Source organism: Mus caroli, chromosome X (genome assembly GCF_900094665.2).
Source record: "Mus caroli chromosome X, CAROLI_EIJ_v1.1, whole genome shotgun sequence".
NCBI lineage: Eukaryota > Metazoa > Chordata > Mammalia > Rodentia > Muridae > Mus > Mus caroli.
Window position 1 is genome coordinate 90,643,406 of NC_034589.1, and position 19,385 is coordinate 90,662,790.

Consider the following 19,385-nt stretch of genomic DNA (forward strand, 5'->3'; position numbering starts at 1 on the left):
GGAGGGGGCAGTGAGGAAAGGTGGGAGGGGGCAGAGTGGGCACGAGTGGGGAGTGGGAGTCCTTGGGGAGTTTTGGCCCCGAGCCTGGCCCCCCACGTGGCCAGAGTAGCCTCTCTGGGCTGGGCCGGGCTGGGCGGGGCCATGCCCGAAGCCGCGGGCAGGCTGGCGGGAGGGCGGGGAGAGGCGCGGAAGCCCGGCCACATAAAGGAGCGAGCAGCGCAACGGGGGCGGCTCTTTCCTGGGTGGGGTTTGTAAAGTCGTGGCCCGTTAGCAGGAAGCGGAGCAGTCGCCCAACGCTAGAGTGGGACCCAATCTGAGCACCCGGTTCTCCGGAGTCCTTGCCGAAGTGTACTGCGCGCTCAGAGCAGCCCGACAGTTTCCAGCCAAACTTCACCAACTCCTCTGCCCTTGCCGCCACCATGCCGAAGACGGTGAGTGCCGACGACTAGCGCGGTCGGCCCTGGGGGCTCCAAGCTTGACCCTTGCCAATTTATGGCTTCGGGCTTGGTTGCTCACAGGCCTGCCGGGGATGCTGGGCTGTCCTCTAAGGCCCTAGGAAGGAGAAGATAGTGGAGCCCTAATTTGAGCGCTCTAGAGGGTGACAGGGTGTACAAACTAGAAGTGTGGATAAGGAGGAGCCAGCCTTTCTCGGGTTCCAGTTCCCCGCCTCTGGGATGAGGCAGTGGAAACTCTTTGAGGGACTGGATAAATCCCCTATTCTAAAGCGTCTTTGGGAACTGGGAAAACGACTTTACTTTTGAGAACATTTCCCCGGCCCAGGAATTGGCGCCTTTCTGTAGCAATGCTATCACTGTCTCAGAAGAGCCCCAAGCTTACCGAGAAGCAGGGAGGAGAGAGGAAGTTGCCCAGGGCGGATCCCGCACACCCATCCACCTTTCCCATAACCGCCCCTCTTTTACCCCACTTCTGCTCTGCCCCCTTCCACCGCGTCTCAGCCCCAACTGCTTTCCCCTGGGAAATGAAGATTTGTGAAGGGTCTCATCAACTTGGTTACTTTACCCAGGGGTACAAAAACTTCATTAGGCACAAGTCTGTGAAGGGGCCCACTCAACCTACTGGAAGACAGGGCAGGTTTCTCTTCCTCTATTAAATCCCTGTCAGACATAGTGCCTCTCTATCCCCTTAGGACCGTTTTGTGAGGTATAGGTTTTCTCCTGTGGGGGCCACACCTATCTAGTGTGGTGGTTGATTTGAGATCTGGTCTCCACCCTACTGGCTGTTGCGCGCAGAAGCCTCCAGGGAGTGAGGCCTAGGGGGGCCGGATGCCCAGTAGGGAGGGGTGGGGGAGGGGTATGTGCTTGACTAATGAGCTCTGCTTGCTTTTGTGCAAGTCACGCCAGGTCCTTGCTCATGAAGGCCCTATGACCACTGTGAATTGTGTTTCTTAGGTAATGGGGCTTGCTGGGCTCTTATGTTGTATATTGCTAGCCTACCCATCTCTCTAGTACTGCCTGAGCCTGGTAGAACTGAGATAGTGACTAGGATGCTGGAGAAGGGATGAGGGCGCCTGGGAAGAGAGGAGAGTGAATAGATACGGGAGGTCTTTGTGTCTATATTGAAGTTTCCTTGCTACCCTTACTGTATTCTAGCTACACTGCCGAATCGTCCTTGCCTTCTCAGAACTCTGTTCTTAAGAAATACAAAGGTGGGTTTTTTTTTGGGGGGGGGGTGTTTTTCTTTTTTCTTTTTTTGAGACAGAGTCTCCTGGTCTTATATAAAAGTATACTTTGTAAAAGTATATACATATGTGAAATTACACTTTGCTCCCCTCCTCCACTGCCCTCCTGTCGCCTCCTTCACCCCAAGACTTCCGTCAGTCAGGCAGGCAGGTTTCCTTCCTCCCCTCGGTTGTCTTCCCTTCTGTTTTCTTATCACATGTATTCTGTTTCGAGGCCTTTTAGTTGGGCAGGATCTTACCCTATATAATGTAGGTGGCTTTCAGATTTTTTTTTTTGCCAGTCTTCCTGCCTCAGCCTCCACAGTGCTGAGATTACAGGCTTGAGCCATCAAGCCTGGCTTGTTCATTTGTTTTGATAGAGGGTTTGATTCTAGCCAAGGCTGGTTTGAACTCACATTGTAGCCTGAGATATACTTAAAAACTCTTTTGGAAGTAGTTCTTCTCAAGTGCAGGGATTGTAGCCACCACTAAACCCGGCTTCCACTCCTTCTGTACTGCGTACTCAACCATTTCTAAAATATGAAAGATACGGAATAGTAGTGTAAAATCAGATTTCTTCGTTTGTGTTAGACAAAGTCAGTTTTGCTGTTAAAGCTAATTTCTCCTAGCCAGGGCAGCCTACTTTAAATATGTTGAAATACACTTTTTTTGGACTGTCTCTGGTTGCTAGTTCCCAAAGTCTGATCTTTGATGTTTTTCAAGACAAGGTCCTATACTGTTGTAGCAGAGGTTGGCCTCCAGCTCTTAGCCATCTCAACCCAGCCCTCTGAGTGCTAGGATCACAGACTCCCCTATGACCAGCCCATCTATCCCTTCTGGAGAGAAGAGAATTTCAATTTAAAATGCTTTTCCTGGTGCTGGAGAGATTGCCCAACAAGGCACTCTCACAGGTTCTGATCTCAGTGCCCACATGACAGCTTGCAACTGTCTGTAATGCCAGTTCCAGGGAATCTGACTCTGTCTTTTGGTGTCCTTAAGTATCAGGCACAGTTGTCGTATACATACATGCTGCCAAAAACACTCATGAACATAAAATAAAAATAAATAAACCTTTTTTGGAGAAGGTCTTTCCCTCTCAATTCCATCTTTCACTTTTTTTGTTGTTGTTTAATTTCAAAGATTTAGGAGACTCACTTGGATTACTTTAAAAATAGATTAATTTTTCAAGATTTTGAGTTTTTAATTTCAAACTTTATGATTTATTGTTACGATTTATTTATTTATTTAACTGGTTTGATGAAACAGTGTCTCATAAATCCCAGGCTAGGCTTGAACTTCTAATCCTCTTGCTTCCACCACCTAAATGCTGCGATTTGTTGTCATACTACCAAGAACAACTCTTCCCATGGTCTAGATTGAAACTGGCGATAGCGGAGGACGGACTGGGCCATGAGTGATGTTGCATACAAACAGGAAGGCTACAACTTGGGGTTAGGTCTTTTTTTGAGGGGGAGGATTCAGTCTTGGAAAACCTGTTTGGTTTACTGGGATTTAGCAAGTAAGGGGAAAAAGTCGTCAGTGCTTATTGGATAGTATCATCCATGATAGACAGAGCCCAGCTCCTTTGAAGTATTTGAAAACTTCTGGGTCCGCATTCAGCTAAACTTTAACAGGGGCTGTATGAACTGTTGATTTTCCTGCCATTCCTAGCATTGCTTGAGCCACTGAAGTGGCACTAAAGTGGTACTTGACTAATAGGGGGCAGAATTTCAGGCTTCTAACCCTTGAACCAGCCCTGTCTGTAGACTTGAGGGTGGGGCAAGGGATCAGGAATGAAGGTTGTGTGGGAGGCTTCTGCCTCTGTCTGCTGCGCCGCCACCCCCCCCCCAACTCCCCCTTCTCTCTCTACTTTTTGGAAACAATTTCTTGTGTAGCCCTCAGGGCCCTATAAAATACCTTTTTTTTTTTTTTTTTTTTAAACAAACAAACTCACAGCAATCCTCTTGACTCTGCTTCAGAATTTCTGGAATTACAGGTGTGAACTACCTCCTGAGGGTGTTTTGTTTTGTTTGTTTTGAGACAGAGTCATGCTGTGCAGCGCAAATTAGCCTTGATTCCAGGCAATCCTATTTCTGCCTCGCCAATAATGAAATTATATAGCTTCTATCTACACACACACACACACACACACACACCCCAGCGGACATCAAAGGGCAAGTTTCGGGAGTCAGTTCTCTTCACTATGACATCTGTGAATAAAGTGGTCAGCTTTGGCTGGTAAGTGGGTGACCCTTTGAGCCATCTTGGAAGTCACTTGATTTATTGTTTGTGACTGAGTCTCATGTTGCCCAATTTGGATTTGAACTAGATATATAGGCAAGGATGACCTTGAACTCTGTATCTTTCTACCTCAGCCTCCCTCATACTAGCATAACAGACGAGTAGCTACCTTGTCTATCTTCTCTCCAGTCTTGCTTTCCCAATTTGCTGAGCCCTTTGTGAAAGTGTAGATAGTAGAGAACAGAACAGGTACCATCTTGGGGATTTCATTTATACTTATCCATGGAAAATCTCTTGCACAGAGAGGGAAAAGTCAAAGCACAAAATAGCCTCTACTTTCATCTTGGGGGGAAGGTTGCTCTGTCAGTCAGTGATGGGGTGGTATTGACTACTGCATTATTCTCTAAGTGCCTGTAATGTCAGCCTGTAAGGGAAGTGTTGCCAGGCATGGCAGCTCATGCCTGTAATTGTAGCACTTGGGAGGATAGAAGATTGTAGTGAGTTTGAGGCCAGCTTGAGCTATATAGAGTGAGGTTGTCTAACTCCCTCCCCCCAAAAAAAATCCTAACAGTACCCCCCATAAAAAGAAAAACAACATAAAAATAGGTGGTGCCTTTTCTTTGGTCTGTTACTGTAATCCAACTGCTTTACCAGATTGTGGAAGTGGAAGGGACATTTAGAGGTCATTTAGTCTTTCCCCATGCTTCCAAATCTAATTCTCTATGGATGAGAAGTGATGACAGCTACAATTATTCTGAACTCTGTTCTAATAGTGTTGCTTAGCAACAGTCTTTCTTAGGTTCCATTGTATATTCCTGGGAGGCTACCCCTACCCCCACTGGAATTTCTAGACTCAGGGTCCCTGGAGGGGGAGATCTGGCTCCCAGCAGTACTGTCAGGGTTGGGCTTTTCATGTCTATACAGGCTCTGATCATCCAAGATAGATCCTGACTCTGTCTGATCTTTGAAAGATAGAACTGAGTTTATCATTTGCTTCTTTCTTAACTTCCAATCTTTTCTGCTACCCCGCCTCATTCTTCTGTCCCTAAAAAGGGAAAACAAACAAACGAGCAGTACAAAGGTGGTCTTCCTTGGGGCTGTCCGTTGGTCAGGTCATGATGAGGATGGTTTTTCATAATTGACTGGCTTTGCTGTTCATCCCTTTTACTTCATGCTTGATAGAGCTGAAAACCTTTGCAATTCCAGGTTCTAATTTGTGATAGAAGATCTCTTAGTTTGGAGGGTTAGCTCAGCATTACATGAACGTGGATGGTGGTTGTTGGGAAATAGAAAGTAAAACTCAACTTAGACTATTTGTTCTCATTCTATATAAGGAGATGAGATGCTTGTTGGTTTTTTTTAAAAAGATTTATTATGTGTTATTTATATTTGAACAAACGAAATTTCCTTGAAGCTTGGCGGTGGTGGCACACATCTTTAATTACAGCATTCTGGATGCAGACACAGGCTGATCTCTGTGAGTTTGAGGCCAGCCTGGTCTACAGAATTAGTCCCAGGACAGCCAGGGCTACACAGAGGAACTCTGTCTCAAACAAACAAACAAACAAACAAACAAACAAACAAACAAACAATTTCCTTGAACGTGATCCTAGGACCTTTTAAGGAGTTCTGTGAATATATAGATACCTGCCAATAGCTGAAATTCTAAGTCTTGCCTGAGTCTATAATATTAAATAGATATACTCCTAAATTTTGTTTCTGGTTTTTGAAACCTAAAGTTTCTGTTGGTCTAGATTGGCCTAAAATGCATGATAATCTCCTGACTCAGCCTCCTAAAAATATCTTTAGTTGTCATATTAAGCAGAAGACTGGGAAATATTCTACGTGTCTCAATTTTCTTAACATTTTGTTAAATCTACAAATATATACAACTGAGTTAGTGTAAACTAATTGTGCTTATCAAATTTTCACAGCAGCAAAGTTTACTAAAAATAAAGGAAATAAAGTTCTAGCTGATGAAGAAGATCTAGGCATGGTGGTATAGGCCTACACGCCCAGTACTTGAGAAGTAGAGGCAGGGCAATCAGGAGTTTAGGGTTATTCCCTACAAAATAATGAGTTTGTATCCAGCTTGCACTACACGTCTTAAAAAACAACAGAAAGCTTATCCAAATAAAGTATGCCATTAGTTAATTCCTTTCTGTCCGCTCAGTATTGAGGTTGTCATAAGGGACCTGTGCCAGTAATAGGTAAACTTTAGGGACTCTTCTAATACTGATATTCCTGACAGCCTTGATGGCACAGTGGTATATGGCACTGTATATCTTTTTTTTTTTCATATGCATACTTTCAGAGATTCTTTAGTATGTGAGCACCTTCGATGTATTGGAGTATACTAGAGATAGAGTTAACACAGTGCTTTCCCAAGGGTATTTATTTTCTCTTTCTATATTTCTGCACTATTGTTTGTTGAGTACCAGTTTAGAATGTAGAGTTTCTGATACATTGCATTAGATCTTGCTAATAATACTGGCATGAGGACTCTTGGCAATTTATTTCTCTGTTGAGTTTTAAGCTTTTGGCTGTTGTGTATTTTTTTATTTATTAATTAATTAATTTACTTTACATCCCGATTGAAGCCCCCTTCCTAGTCCCACCCTCACTACCCTTCCCCCATTATCCTCTCTCCTTCTTCCCAGAGAAGAGGAAGCCATCCTGCGGTACCACCCCCACCTTGGGACATCAAGTCAAAGCAGGAGTAGGCACATCTGTTCTGTATTTTTTTCCCCCCGAGGAAACAAAGAAAATAAGTGAAACTGCATTATGAAGGTGGTAAGTTTATCGAAGAGCTCTCGGCAAGCAGGAAAAGCTTTATAAGAGTTGAGTGTATGATTAATTAAAAAAGTAAATATTCATGACATTAAAAAAAAGAGTTAGGTGTAGTGGCTTCTACCTGTAATTCCAGCACTCTGCGACTGAGGCAGGAAGATGTTATGAGGTTGAGGACAGTCTAGGCTACATAGTGAATTCAGTGTCAGCCTGAATAACATAACAAAACCCTGTCTTCATAAACAAAGAAATAGTACCTTTGTAGCTTTCTCTTCCTCTCTTCTTACATTGTATAGTGCCTGTTTGACAGCATCATATAGATTTCCTCTAGTTTTACTGAAAGGTTAGGGAGATACTAGGCTTCTTTTGACCCTCCTGCTTTTGTCTCCAAGTGTTGGGATTACAGACATGTGCCATCATCACATCTAGCTGGAAGTTATGAAGAACTATCTCTAATTTATTTCTAAATACAGTTGAGTAGTTAGATATATTTGTAGGTATTAAAAAGGTGGTGAAGATAAAAAACATCTTGTATGGTGTGTGCTACCAATGAGCAGAGGGATAGGTATCATGGGGCATTTCAAAAAAGCATCCACACTTAGAGCATCCCAGAGCTTCCTCAGCCTCAAGATTTGATTGAGCTAATTGTTGTTAGATAGACAGGGTTTCTCACAGGAGTATACTGAGCTATAGAACATCTAAGCTGGCCTTCTAGTTTAGCCTTCAGGTTTTAGATGAGCACACTGAATCCCACAATAAGGGAGAAATTTCTTGAGTTAAGAATAGGGCCAGGGCATCTTGCCTGATGCCAGTATTTAGAGAGGATGTTTAGTGTTTTCTGACTCAGCTGAGGGTGACTTGACCATCCTGTTAGTGACTGTACAGCAATCCCCAGGGAGTTTGAAAGATGGAGATGGTTCAAATCTTGGATGTTTCTTTGGAACTCTGTAGTACTTCCTAGATGTTTTTCTTGACTGTGGAAGGTGGTAGACAGATAGTTGAAGGGACATAGGGAGAAGATGTTTGGCCATTTTACTTCTTGAGACTAGGCCTTACTGTCTTAAGAGTCATACTTTTCTTTGCAACAGGTTTTCTAGCGCAGGTTGAACTTGAGCTAGTCATGTAGCTAAGGATGACCTTGCTTATCCTCATGCTTTCATGTGCCCTTCAACTGAGGGAATTACAGGTGATCACTGCCATGACTGAGTTTTCTGAATCCTTCAAAATTATTTATTTGTGTACTATACATCTTTGTATGTACATGTGTTTGTGTGCATCCATCCACATGTGGCATTGGCTATGGCATGTATGGAAGACAGAGGACAACTTGCAAGAGTCAGTTCTCTCCTTCTACCATGTTGAACTCGTGTCCATCAGGCATAGTAGCCAGTTCCTTTACCTGCTGAGACATCTTTATGTCCTTGGTTTTTGCTTTGAAATAGATCTCATGTAGCTCAGGTTGGCCTTGAACTTACTAGGTTCTACATCTATCTCCTAAGTGTTGGGAATGCAGATTTGACCTCCATGCCTATCAAGATCTGACCTCTTTGAATTCAAGCTTGACTTGTCTGGTGTGTTAGAACACTATGGTAGGACACCATGGTTAGAAGAACACTCGTCTTTCTAATTTAATGATAATATTTGGTGCTGTAGTAACCATTTTAATATCCTGAGTCAACTGATCTCGACCATCAACTTTAGATACTTTGCTAGTGGGTCAAGTCTTGGGTTGTTAGTGGGGGGATGGAGAGATTTCAGGCTTACATAGAAAGGGTATGGTATTAAAAGATACAGACTACAGAATTAGACTACTTGGATTCACATTCTAAGCACTCACCTATGTGACCAATGAGTTGTTCCTAACATGTACAAGCCCCTGGGTTGAATCTCCAGAACTAAAAGTAAAAGGAGCTAAGTAACTTACCCAAGGTATAACTTGCTAATCACATAGCTGCAATTTGAATCCAAACTGTCTGGTTCTAGAGTCTATGAATATCCCCTCTCCATCCTCCTTCTCCTTATCCCCTTCCTCCAGTCCCTTACATCTGTTTTGTTGTTATTTGTTTGGTTTTTTGTTTTTGTTTTTTTGACAATCTTCTTTTGTAGAATAAGCTGGCCTTGAACTTGCAATCATCCTTCTGCTCCTGCTTCCTGAGTGCTACCATCCATGCCTGGATTTTGTGTGTGTGTGTGTGTGTGTGTGTGTAAGTGGAGTCATATTAGGTGGCTCAAGCTTGTCTCTGAACTCTGGTCTCAAGTGGTCCCCTTCTGTTTTGGCCTTCTGAATAGCTAGGACCATAGGTTTGGAACAAATATTCCTCAGTAGGTTACTTCTGAGCCTTCTTTTCCTCAACTGTAATTTAAAGATAATAACTGCTTCCTAGGGTTGTGCCAATTAAGTGAGATGATTTACAGAAGGTGCTTATAACTGTGTCTAACAATTAATAGTCTCATATAAATGTAACCACCAATTATTATTAATATGTTCAATCATCTATTAAGAGCTCGATTTTCATAATTTATTGATTGTTACTATTACTGTAAAGAATGTAAATACAATGAATAGAGAATATAATTCGTGACTTTAAAATTTTCCCATTTAATTGAAGATTTAGGGCTAACTCATTCTTAGAAAAAATTTGATAAAAATATATTGTATTTTCTATAGATTTTAATAAGGAGTTTACTGGGACATTAATGGGATCTTAAAGAGGTACATACTTGGGGCCAATGGCCATTCTGGGGGGAAAATTATAGGATTTTTATATAATGGTGTAAACTAGGTAGCTTTAGGCCAGTGTCCCTTTTAAATTGTTCTTGCTTTATTGGTAAACCTTCTGAAAGGTCTGTGAATGATACTGTACCTTAAGGTTTTTTGAAACCAGGAGAATTCTAGTAAAATCTTACTTTTCTTGCTGAAGTAGGGTTCTAAATGGCTCCAGTAGATGGTTCGGTGGGTGAAGTGAGGACCTGGGTTTGGCTTCCCAGAACCCATGTTAAGGGTACATCTGCAGTTCCTGAGCTCCTACTGCTAGATTGGAGGCAGAGACAGGAGAATTCTGGAAGCATATGGGCCACATGACCTGGAATGAAGTAGCAGAAATAAGAGAGACACTCTCCTTCATAAGAGGAAGTCTAGGACTGATAATTAAGGTCATCCTTTGGTTCTCTACATGCATTTTGTGGCATGTACATGTACCTATATGCACACATAATGGAAAATGGTTCCTTCCTTCATGTATCTTTTTGAACTAAATTAAGAAATAGAACTCAGTGAAAACTTTCTATTCTCCCATTGGCTGTGCTGTGGTTTGGTGGAAAAATAAATGGAGGACGGTTTCTCAGTGAGTGCTTGTAATTGAGATGGAGGAGTATGATGCTTTCCAAACGTAGCATCCCTACAGAATGGGCACCTTGAACTGGGAGACAGATATTTTGGTGTAAGTTTTCAAGTACAGCTCTTTGGGTATGCCTGACAGTGGAAATAGCAGATCTAAGACTGTTTTCAAATTTACTTTTTGCCTGTGAAATTTTGATAGAACGTGTGTGTGATTATGATACTAATTGATACAAATTATGGGAATCATTGAGGTTTGAACATTTGGTGATACAGGGCAAAGTAGAGTCCTGAACAATTATGTCTTGGTTACATATTTGGGAGATAATAGGGGCCAACACCTGTGAGAGGGAGTACAGCATATGTACTCCCTCATGGGGCATGGAACATTTTATTCCCTTTGGTTCTGGTTGCCCTTAGAAATATAGGATAGATAATATAGTCTCATTATTATTATTTTTCTGAGACAAGGTATTAGCATATGACCAAGGTGACTTGAAACTCAGAGATCTACCTTCCTCTGCCTCCTTATTAAGGGCATATTCCACGGAGCCTGGAAAAGCCACACTATTTTTAAGATAGCTGAAGTAGTTTCTGATCTTACCATTTTGTTCTTGTCTGCTCCAATCCCCGGGTCCAGTCTTTTTTTTTTTTTTCCTCAAAAATCTCAGGCTGGGTATTTGATTAAGTACACCAAAAGGCTCTTTCTTCCTTGTTATACTGTTTAATTAATCTGTGGTATAGGGTTGGAGGTATCAAGGGAACATCCAGTATGATTGTCATTAATTAATATACACAATTCCTTGCTATCTTCAAGGGTTTAAAGTAAGCTAAACTCCGTGTCTCAACCATCATTGTCGGTAATGGAGACTGACAAGCCTATAAATGTTATTTTACTAAAATCAAAAGTTATATGGCCTTTTCCCCCTTGAATTTGCTTTTTTTCCCCTCCAGCATGAAAATATCAGCAACATCAGAAATAATAAAAGTAGAACTTCCCCAGGTTCTTTATTTCCCTTGGTCCCTGGGGCATGGTGAATCTAGAATACACTTGGCAAGAATATTGGCTATTTTGCTTCGGGGTTACTTTATTTCTCTCTTATGTGCTTGGAGAGCTGTTCATGAAGTGCCTGAGCTGGGTCTGGGAACAATTTAGCCTATTTGCCTTTCTGCAATAACCTAGGCATTTTCCTATGATTGGGAGCTTGCCTCCTGGCCAAAGGCCAGTTGCCAGAGGAAACCAGTGACTAAAGGCTTCCTCCCTGTGATGTCACCTTCTGGAACCATTCCTTATGATTCCCCTCAAGTCGAGTGACCTTATTTGGCTATTTTCACCCACCTCAAATACTCACCTCTCCCCAACCAATTTCCTGTTCTTCATAACAGGGACCACCTTCTTCAAGGTTTAGCTGTTCTACCTGTAAACTTTTCTCCTTAGGGCCCTGAGAGAAGGAGGAGGAGGAGGTAGGGAGGAGGAGGAGGAGGAATGGGAAGTGAGAAGGATGAGACAGGGCTGGGGAGGAGGGAGGGCACAGGCTCTGGAATGATTGTGATTTCTCCACCCTGCTTTCTTATCTTTTCTTTCCCACTTGTCCCTGCATAGTTACCTGTCTTTAGTTTTTTACCAAGCTCTCTGACAGCTTAAGTGTTGTCTTGCTTGGCCTGAAAAGGCACAGGAGACAGGGTAGGGCTAGTGCTCTCAGCATCTGAAAGTATTTTTTGGAGTAGGTTAAAGCCTTCCAAATAGAAAGGCCAAGTCTTGGCATGTGCTTGTTCTATGCCTAGGTGTTACTAGGCTTTTTCAGATTAGGTTAGAAGAACAGAGCTTTTGATGCATACAGCTTCAGGCACTTGTCTCATTCATTATTTTTTTTCCTGCTTTAAAATTTTGTTTTCAGATTTATTTATTTTATTTTATGTGTTTTGCCTGCCTGTATGTCTGGGCAACGCTTGTATGCCTGGTGCCTGAGGGGATCAGAAGAGGGCATCAGATATCCTGGAATTGGAGTTAAGGATGGTTGTAAGCTGTCATGTGTATGCTGGGCACTGAACCTGGGTCCTCTACCACAACAGCAAATGATTGTGGAGTCATTCCTCTAGCCCCCCACCCCCTCAGTGGAAGAAGTAGTAGGCTGAATCAGGATACCTGGTTTTAGCCTCAGTCTGGGTGACCCTGAACAAATAATTTTCACACCTTAATTTCTTTACATGTGAAATAGATATTCTGATAATGTGTTTACTCTTGGATGGAGACTAGGAAGATAGTTGTGTAACAACAGAGAACAGTAAGTGTTTGAAGTTGTCCTGTCTCCTTTAAAATAACCTTGACAATGTTTTCTTTCCTAGATATCAGTATGGAAACAGACTATATCCAAGAGTCCTACTGTGGGGACAGTGACTTGGGGAAACAGCTATTGACAGTGAACCTTGGGCAAAGCATTTCACTCCACTCGGAGGACTAGAGTTTCTGACTATTTTTGGTTATTGTTGACTCCAGAGAGAATAGAAGACCTTTGGAATAGCCATACTTTTATCTGGAAAGGGGATGACCAAGAAACAAAACCAAACTGATTGCAGAGATCTTATTTCCCCTCTCTTCATATAACAGCCTTTTTGGGGCTATGGGATTACTTTTATTTTGAGTCTTAAATTACTAAGGTTTTCTCTTGTCTGAGTCACTGTTGTCTCTGCTGCCTGTATAGAGGGAAAGCTATATGTGTGGCATCGGGTGGAACAGAGGAATAATTTCTAGCCAGGGAGTTTATTACCACATAATCTCTATTTCCATGCTTAGTGTTGGGCTTTCATCTGATTCTGCATTATATGAATATTGTGTTAGACCTGTAGATCAAGGGTGATAAAATTATAAACTTGTTATGAAGGTATGTTACAGTGATACAGCATAAGAAGGGATATGCTTTTACTTCCTCCCTATCCTCTCTGTCTTTGGTCCAGGACTTGCTTATCAATCCCACTCTGTATCCCAGCCTTTTAAAAAGTGGTCCTGAACATGAACGTCCTGGACTCTGAAGTATTGGTATTTTCTTCCTTTTAGAACAATTAGCTAAGGCAGCTAACCTAAAGATGTCTTAGTTGTATGAAGCTTGATAATATTGTTTGGGACATGCTTCTTTCCCAGAATCGTGCTGAAATGTTTCTGGGTCATAAAGGCAGCATCTCATTTTTTCATGGCCCCCACATGGTATCTACTAATTGAAGTGGTAAATCAAAATGGCTTTTGGTAAGATAGTGTAGGCAAGCAAGGTCAGTGAAGGAAAGTAATGTACAATTAAACAGAAAGAGAATGGGGCTTTATTTTTGTATTTCCTCTTTTTTTTTTTTTTTTTTTTTTTTTTTTAAAATGCCCCATGGTGTATGAGGATGGTTAGCACATGCAGAGAACAATCTTTTAAAAACTTACGACTTTACCATATTAGTTCTTATTTATATTTCTTGTTGGGTGTTCCATTTGTACCTTAGTTTTTCTATGGCACAGTGATTTGTACATAAGAATTCCTACTTCTTTATACCCTAGCAAATCCATTACTAAAAAAGATGGCTAGATAAATGTACATTTAAGATTATTTTTCTCAATATTGCTGCTATTCCAAGCTGGCTTGGAATTTACTGTTTAGTCCACATTGGCCTTTAACTTGGGGAAATTGTCATATCTCAGGCCCTGGGAATATTCCTCTATCACTTGGGTGGTGCAGGCCTTAGGATTGAGTGCAAGGTCATTCTAAAGTGAGTTGTATGCCAGCCTAAGGTACGTGATACTTGAACTTAAAAAAAAAAAGAATATTTTAATGGCCTTATAAAATTCCATCAAATGACAATATGTTTTTATAGACATGTTGAGCTTCCAGACTTTTTATTATTTAGTAAACTTGTGGCTTTTATAGCCTCTAGTTCCCCTTACCTCAAGAAGTGACTATCTTTAGATGGCTATTGTTACAGACATACAAAATTTCTTTCTTGTTTTATGTGTATTTGATATAGGATCTCTTATAGTCAGTCCATTATATTCTTAAGTTCAGTATGTAGCCAAGGATCCAAGGATGACCTTGAACTCCTAATTCTACTGCCTTCATCTACCAAATGCAGCATTACATGTCTGTACCACCTTATCCATAAGTCTTTCTACCCAACTAGATTTGAGATAGGATGCCACTGTGTAGCCCATAATGGCCTAATACACAGTGTGGTGCAGGATGACCATTTTATTGCCTTAGATTCTTGAGTAAGAGGATTCCAGGTATGTGTTATCATACTAAGCATGGGCAAACTTTTTGAAGGGTATTTAATTAGCAATAGACAGAGTAGGAGAAGCAGCAGCAGTATATGTAAGGTATCCTGCATGAGACATGGGAGGCACTGGTAATAGGCAAAAGACATGGTGTGTGTGTGTTTATATGTGTGTTTATGTGTGTGGTGTATTATAATGAAAAACGGCCCGAGCCAGTGCATAGAAACCCAAGCTTTTCTGGTCTTGATTTATAGGAGCTTGCTGAGTGTACCACCACACCATGGTTTTTGATTGTTTGTTTGAGACAAGATTTCAGTCTATAACCCAGGATAGTGTGGAACTCATTAGGTGAAAAAGGAGATTGGCCTCATAGAAGTTATCATGTTGCCTCAGCCTCCCAAGTACTGGGATTGTAAATATAATACCATGTCAAACTACTAAACAGCCTCTTAACAGTTCTTTCAGGTGTGCATATCCCATCTTATCCCTTTCAGAATGCAGAGATGGTGTGGTTCCTGAGGCCCGCACAGGAACCTTATAGCCTAGTTCTTTTTAGAAGGAAGTATATAGAACCTGGTTCCAACTGGCCCAGCATGGCCCTGCTCAAGAATAGCTACAAGTAGCTGGGGTTGGAGGTGGTCCCTTCTTGGCTCTTTAGCTTCAAGTGAGTGGTGCTACAGAAGAGGGGTACCTGACCCTCTTTTAGATAAATGTAGAAGTATTAATAGAAACTGCAATGAAACCAGGACTTTCAGGTCTACTGGCTTCAAATATTTTATGTATTATTAGAACACTTTTATGTCTGTCACTGATTATACAGTTTTCAGAGGCCTGCTCATCCCATCTGTTTTGGGCAAACAGCTTATGAGGGAACCATCAAAGTTCAAAGTCATTGAGGATAGATACTCTTTTCTTTTGTTTTTTTTTTTCCTTTTTTTAATAGGGTGTTATGAATTTTAGCCTGACACATGACTCTGTATGTACCGAGGATTCAAGTCAACCTTAAGGTTGTCCGTATCCTAGCCTACATGTAGCCAAGGATTTAAGCCAATCTTAGCCTGTATCTTAGCCTATATATTAGCCAAGGATTCACACCAACCTTAGCCTGTTTCTTAGCCAAAGATTCAAGCTAACCCAGAATTCCTGATCTTCCTACCTCTATCACACAAGTTTTGGAATGGCAGACACGTGCCACCATGTCTGGTATATGCAGTGCTGGGCATTGCACCTAAGGCTTTTTGCATGCTAGGCAAGTATTCTACCAATTGAGCCACATTCCTATCCATGTGTACATATTCTTGATATAGTATGCTTTTTGTATTCAGCATATACTATGTCATACTACACATAGCTTTTTGCTGCTGTTTTGGTTGTTTGCAAAACTGTAATCTACACTAGGGCTTTGTGTCCTATAAAGAAACGTTTAAACATTATTTTAATCTGTAGATAATATCTTGGTCCAAGTGTAAAGCACAACTGTAAGGGTCTTGTTCAAAGTCTTATAGTAGATCTGGGGATATAACTCCGTAGAGTGTTGGGTTTAATCAATAGAACTCTGGGTTTGATCTCTAGCACTGCATAAATAATGTGTGGTGACACACACACACACACACACACACACACACACACTGCTAGCATGAAGATGGTAGAAGCAGGAGGCTCAGAAGTTTAGGTCACTCTCAGATACACACACACACACACACACACACACACACACACCGACCAATTCGGGACATATGAAACCCTGTCACAAAGCATATCAGTAAAGAAAAGTCAGAAAAGCTGCTTTTGAAGTTGAGACCACTTTCAGGATTATATTCTTCATATTGTATTAGCCAGACCCACCCACTGCAGTGGTTCTCAACCTTTCTAATGCCATGACTCTGTTCCTCATATTGTGGTGACCCCAACTACAAAATTAGTTTTTTTCTACTTCATAACTGTAATTTTGCTACTTTTATGAATTGTAATGTATCTTACAATATCTAATATGCCACCCAAAGGGGTCAAGACCTACAGGTAAAGAACCATTGTACTAGAGTATAAGCTGAGTCTACTACTGTGTCAAGAAATAGATGTTGAATAGATACATTTTGTATTCATTAAATAGATCTGCCAGCAAGCTGAACAACTCCATAGTCTCCTGGAAAGCACCTAAGGTGGATTTATTTGGATCCTGGCATGTTGGAGTATAATGGTGCCAGGGAATGGAAAGGGATTGTTTTTCTTGTGTACCTTATAGTGTCCATTTATCTGTGAGTGTTCAGCCTGATCACAGTCAATTTCCACCTCCCTTTTCCATGTCTTCACACAGTAGTTTTCATGCCAAGGGAGAGTATTGAAATCAAAGCCTTTAGTGGCTTCTAATAGGCAGCTGTGTGGGCATTTCAATCTGCCTTTGTGGAGCAGCCCAGAATTTGGCTGTAGAGTACATATTTGAGGCATTACCTAGTGTATTTTTTTTTTTTTTGGTATGTGTAGAGCTCATTATTGCACTGCTAGTAGGCAGGACTGAATTATGTAATCAAATCTGGAGAGGTTTGGGTAGAGCCCAGCATAGATGGATGGGATAACAAGGAAACCCTGGAGATCATATTGTTGGGTACCCAACAGTTATTGCTGCTATAACCACACACTCCATGGCTGTCTGAGAGCCCAGAGCTGCATATCTTTGAAGATCTGGACATGTTGTAGTCAAAGCAGCATTTTTTTTTAAATGGGAAATGGAGAGGATTTTCTTCCATTCACTTCTGAGATAGAGATGTGGTTTGCATTGGAACACACAGTATTAAGCTTAGTAGGTAAGGTTGTATGTCATAAAATAGAGCCTCTTAAGGTTACCATGTTTTTCTTCTGTTCCGTTTTGTTTTTGAGACAAGATCTCACTATGCAGAGTTGGATAGCAGGGGATTTGGAATGCAGACCAGTCTGGCTTTGAACTCAAAGAGATTTGTCTGCCTCTGTTTCCCAAATGCTGGGATTAATGGTGTGCGTGATCACACCCAACAGTTACCTTGTTATTAAAGGACATTTGGTGTTAAAGGATTTTTTTCCATTTGTTTTAGAGTGCTGAGCTAGACATTGTACCAAGAATGTTAATAGACATAGAATGTAGGATAGATTTAAATACAGATTGTTTTCATTTTACAGTTTTGGACTTTACCTTTTGGCAGTACAAGGAATTCAACCTAGGGCCTTGACTGTGCCAGGCAAGCACTCTATTTCTAAACCACATTTGCAGTACTCATTCTACTTTTTATTTTTATTTTATCATGTACTGTTCTTGAGATAGTTCATGGAGCTCAGGCTTCCCTTAAACTTTCTGTATAGGCTGAGGATAACCTTGAATTTAAGATCTTCTTGCTTCTGCTTCCTGACTTCTGGTATTACAGGTGTGTACTATCATGCCTGATAAATTGGTTTTGGAAGATCTCTTTGAATTAAACTTCAACTCTCTCAGTAGGTCAAGTAGGCCTTGACCTTGAAACTCTGCTGCCTTAGCCCACCCACAGAGTAGCTAGGATTATAGGCAAATAGGCCCAGATGTGGACTTGTATAGCTGGAATTTGCTGCTTTGTAGGTTCTTCTTTCTTCCACGTTTATCTACCCTTTTCCTACCCTTTCAACCACCTAACACTATATATGAGAGAAAAAATGATAGAAAGGAAAGGGGGTGACATTATCATCAGGCTAGGTGACATTATCATTAGGCTACTTCCAGCTGGTTAGGAGCATCAGGTTCCTTTGGGGCAAGTTTGATCTTTGCCATTAGGATATCTTATATGTCTTTTTGTTCTTTCTTCTTTGTGCATGACTACTTAACAAACTGCAACCAAATACCAAACACCAACCTACTCTGCCTCTCAGGGCCCTAGTGTTTATATACCCTCTGAAAAGTCCCTAGAATTCACAATCACAGAAACTGTTTGCCACTGGCAAAATCACAACCCTGCAAGAGCACAAGGAAAATCACAGTGAGCTTCGGTAGACAATCTGAAGCAGCCCCATATCCCACACATGGGATTAAGATGAAAACATACAATATTTCTGTGCTTTCTAAAGAAACCAAACTCCTTATCGCTTCTCGGCCTTTTGGCTAAGATCAAGTGAAGAAACCAAACTCCAACATTGTTACTACAGACTTGTTTGTCCTTTTGTCCTTCCTTCCTTCCTTCCTTCCTTCCTTCCTTCCTTCCTTCCTTCCTTCCTTCCTTCCTTCCGTCCTTTTTTCTCTCCTTTCTTTTTTGATTTTTTGAGATAGGGTCCCTCGATGTAGCCCTGCCCATCCTGAAATTCTCAATGTAGACCAAGCTAGTCTCAGACATACAGAGATATATGTGCCCCTGCCTCCCAAGTGCTTGGATTAGAGAAGTGTGCCATTGTTTTCATTATGAAATGAATACATTATTTGATTTGATGAAAAACACGAACAAACCGCAAACAACATAGGGCTAGGGATGGTGATGTGCATCTGTAATTCCAGCACTGAAGAGGCAGAGAGAGACAGAAGGATTATAAATTTGAGAACAATACAATTCTCGTTTACATAGTGAATTCTAGGACAGCTAGGGCTACTTAGTGAGACTCTCTGTCTTAGTTAGGGTTTTATTACTATAGTGAGACACCATGACCATGGCAGGCAACACTTAGGAAGGAAATCAGCTTACGGTTCATAGGTTTAGTCCTTATCATCATGTAGTATGAACGCAGACATTGTGCTTGAGAAGGAGCTGAGACTTCTACATCTGGATCCTCATGCAGTAGGAAGAGAGTGACACTGGGCTTGGCTTGAGCATCTGAAACCTCAAAGCCTGCACTCATAGTGACACACTTCCTTTAAAAAGGCCACACCTGTCCCACCAAGGCCACACCTAACAGTGCCACTCCCTATGAACATATGGGGCCATTTTCTTTCAAACCACCACATCCTCTAAATTTAACAAACAAATGACAAGAAATGAGACAAAACTGAAAAATAGGAAGTCTCTCTTCTGCCTGACTACTCTTCTGAGGAGACCACTTTTAATTAATGTGAATGTAGACTAGCCCTTTCCTTTTTATTTTTTCCTCCCTCCCTCTCTCTCTCCCTCCCT

The 19,385-nt window shown here is 41.5% G+C and overlaps 1 protein-coding gene across 1 annotated transcript in view; it reads left to right on the top strand.

The window, feature by feature from the left end:
• Positions 1 to 204: 204 nt before the first annotated feature.
• Msn (moesin) overlaps positions 205 to 19,385 on the top strand; it is a 71,623-nt gene continuing 52,442 nt past the window's right edge. The window contains exon 1 of the mRNA XM_021153382.2: positions 205 to 431. Coding sequence (XP_021009041.1) covers positions 420 to 431 — 12 coding nt within the window. The 5' untranslated portion in view covers positions 205 to 419. The remainder of the gene's footprint in view (positions 432 to 19,385) is intronic.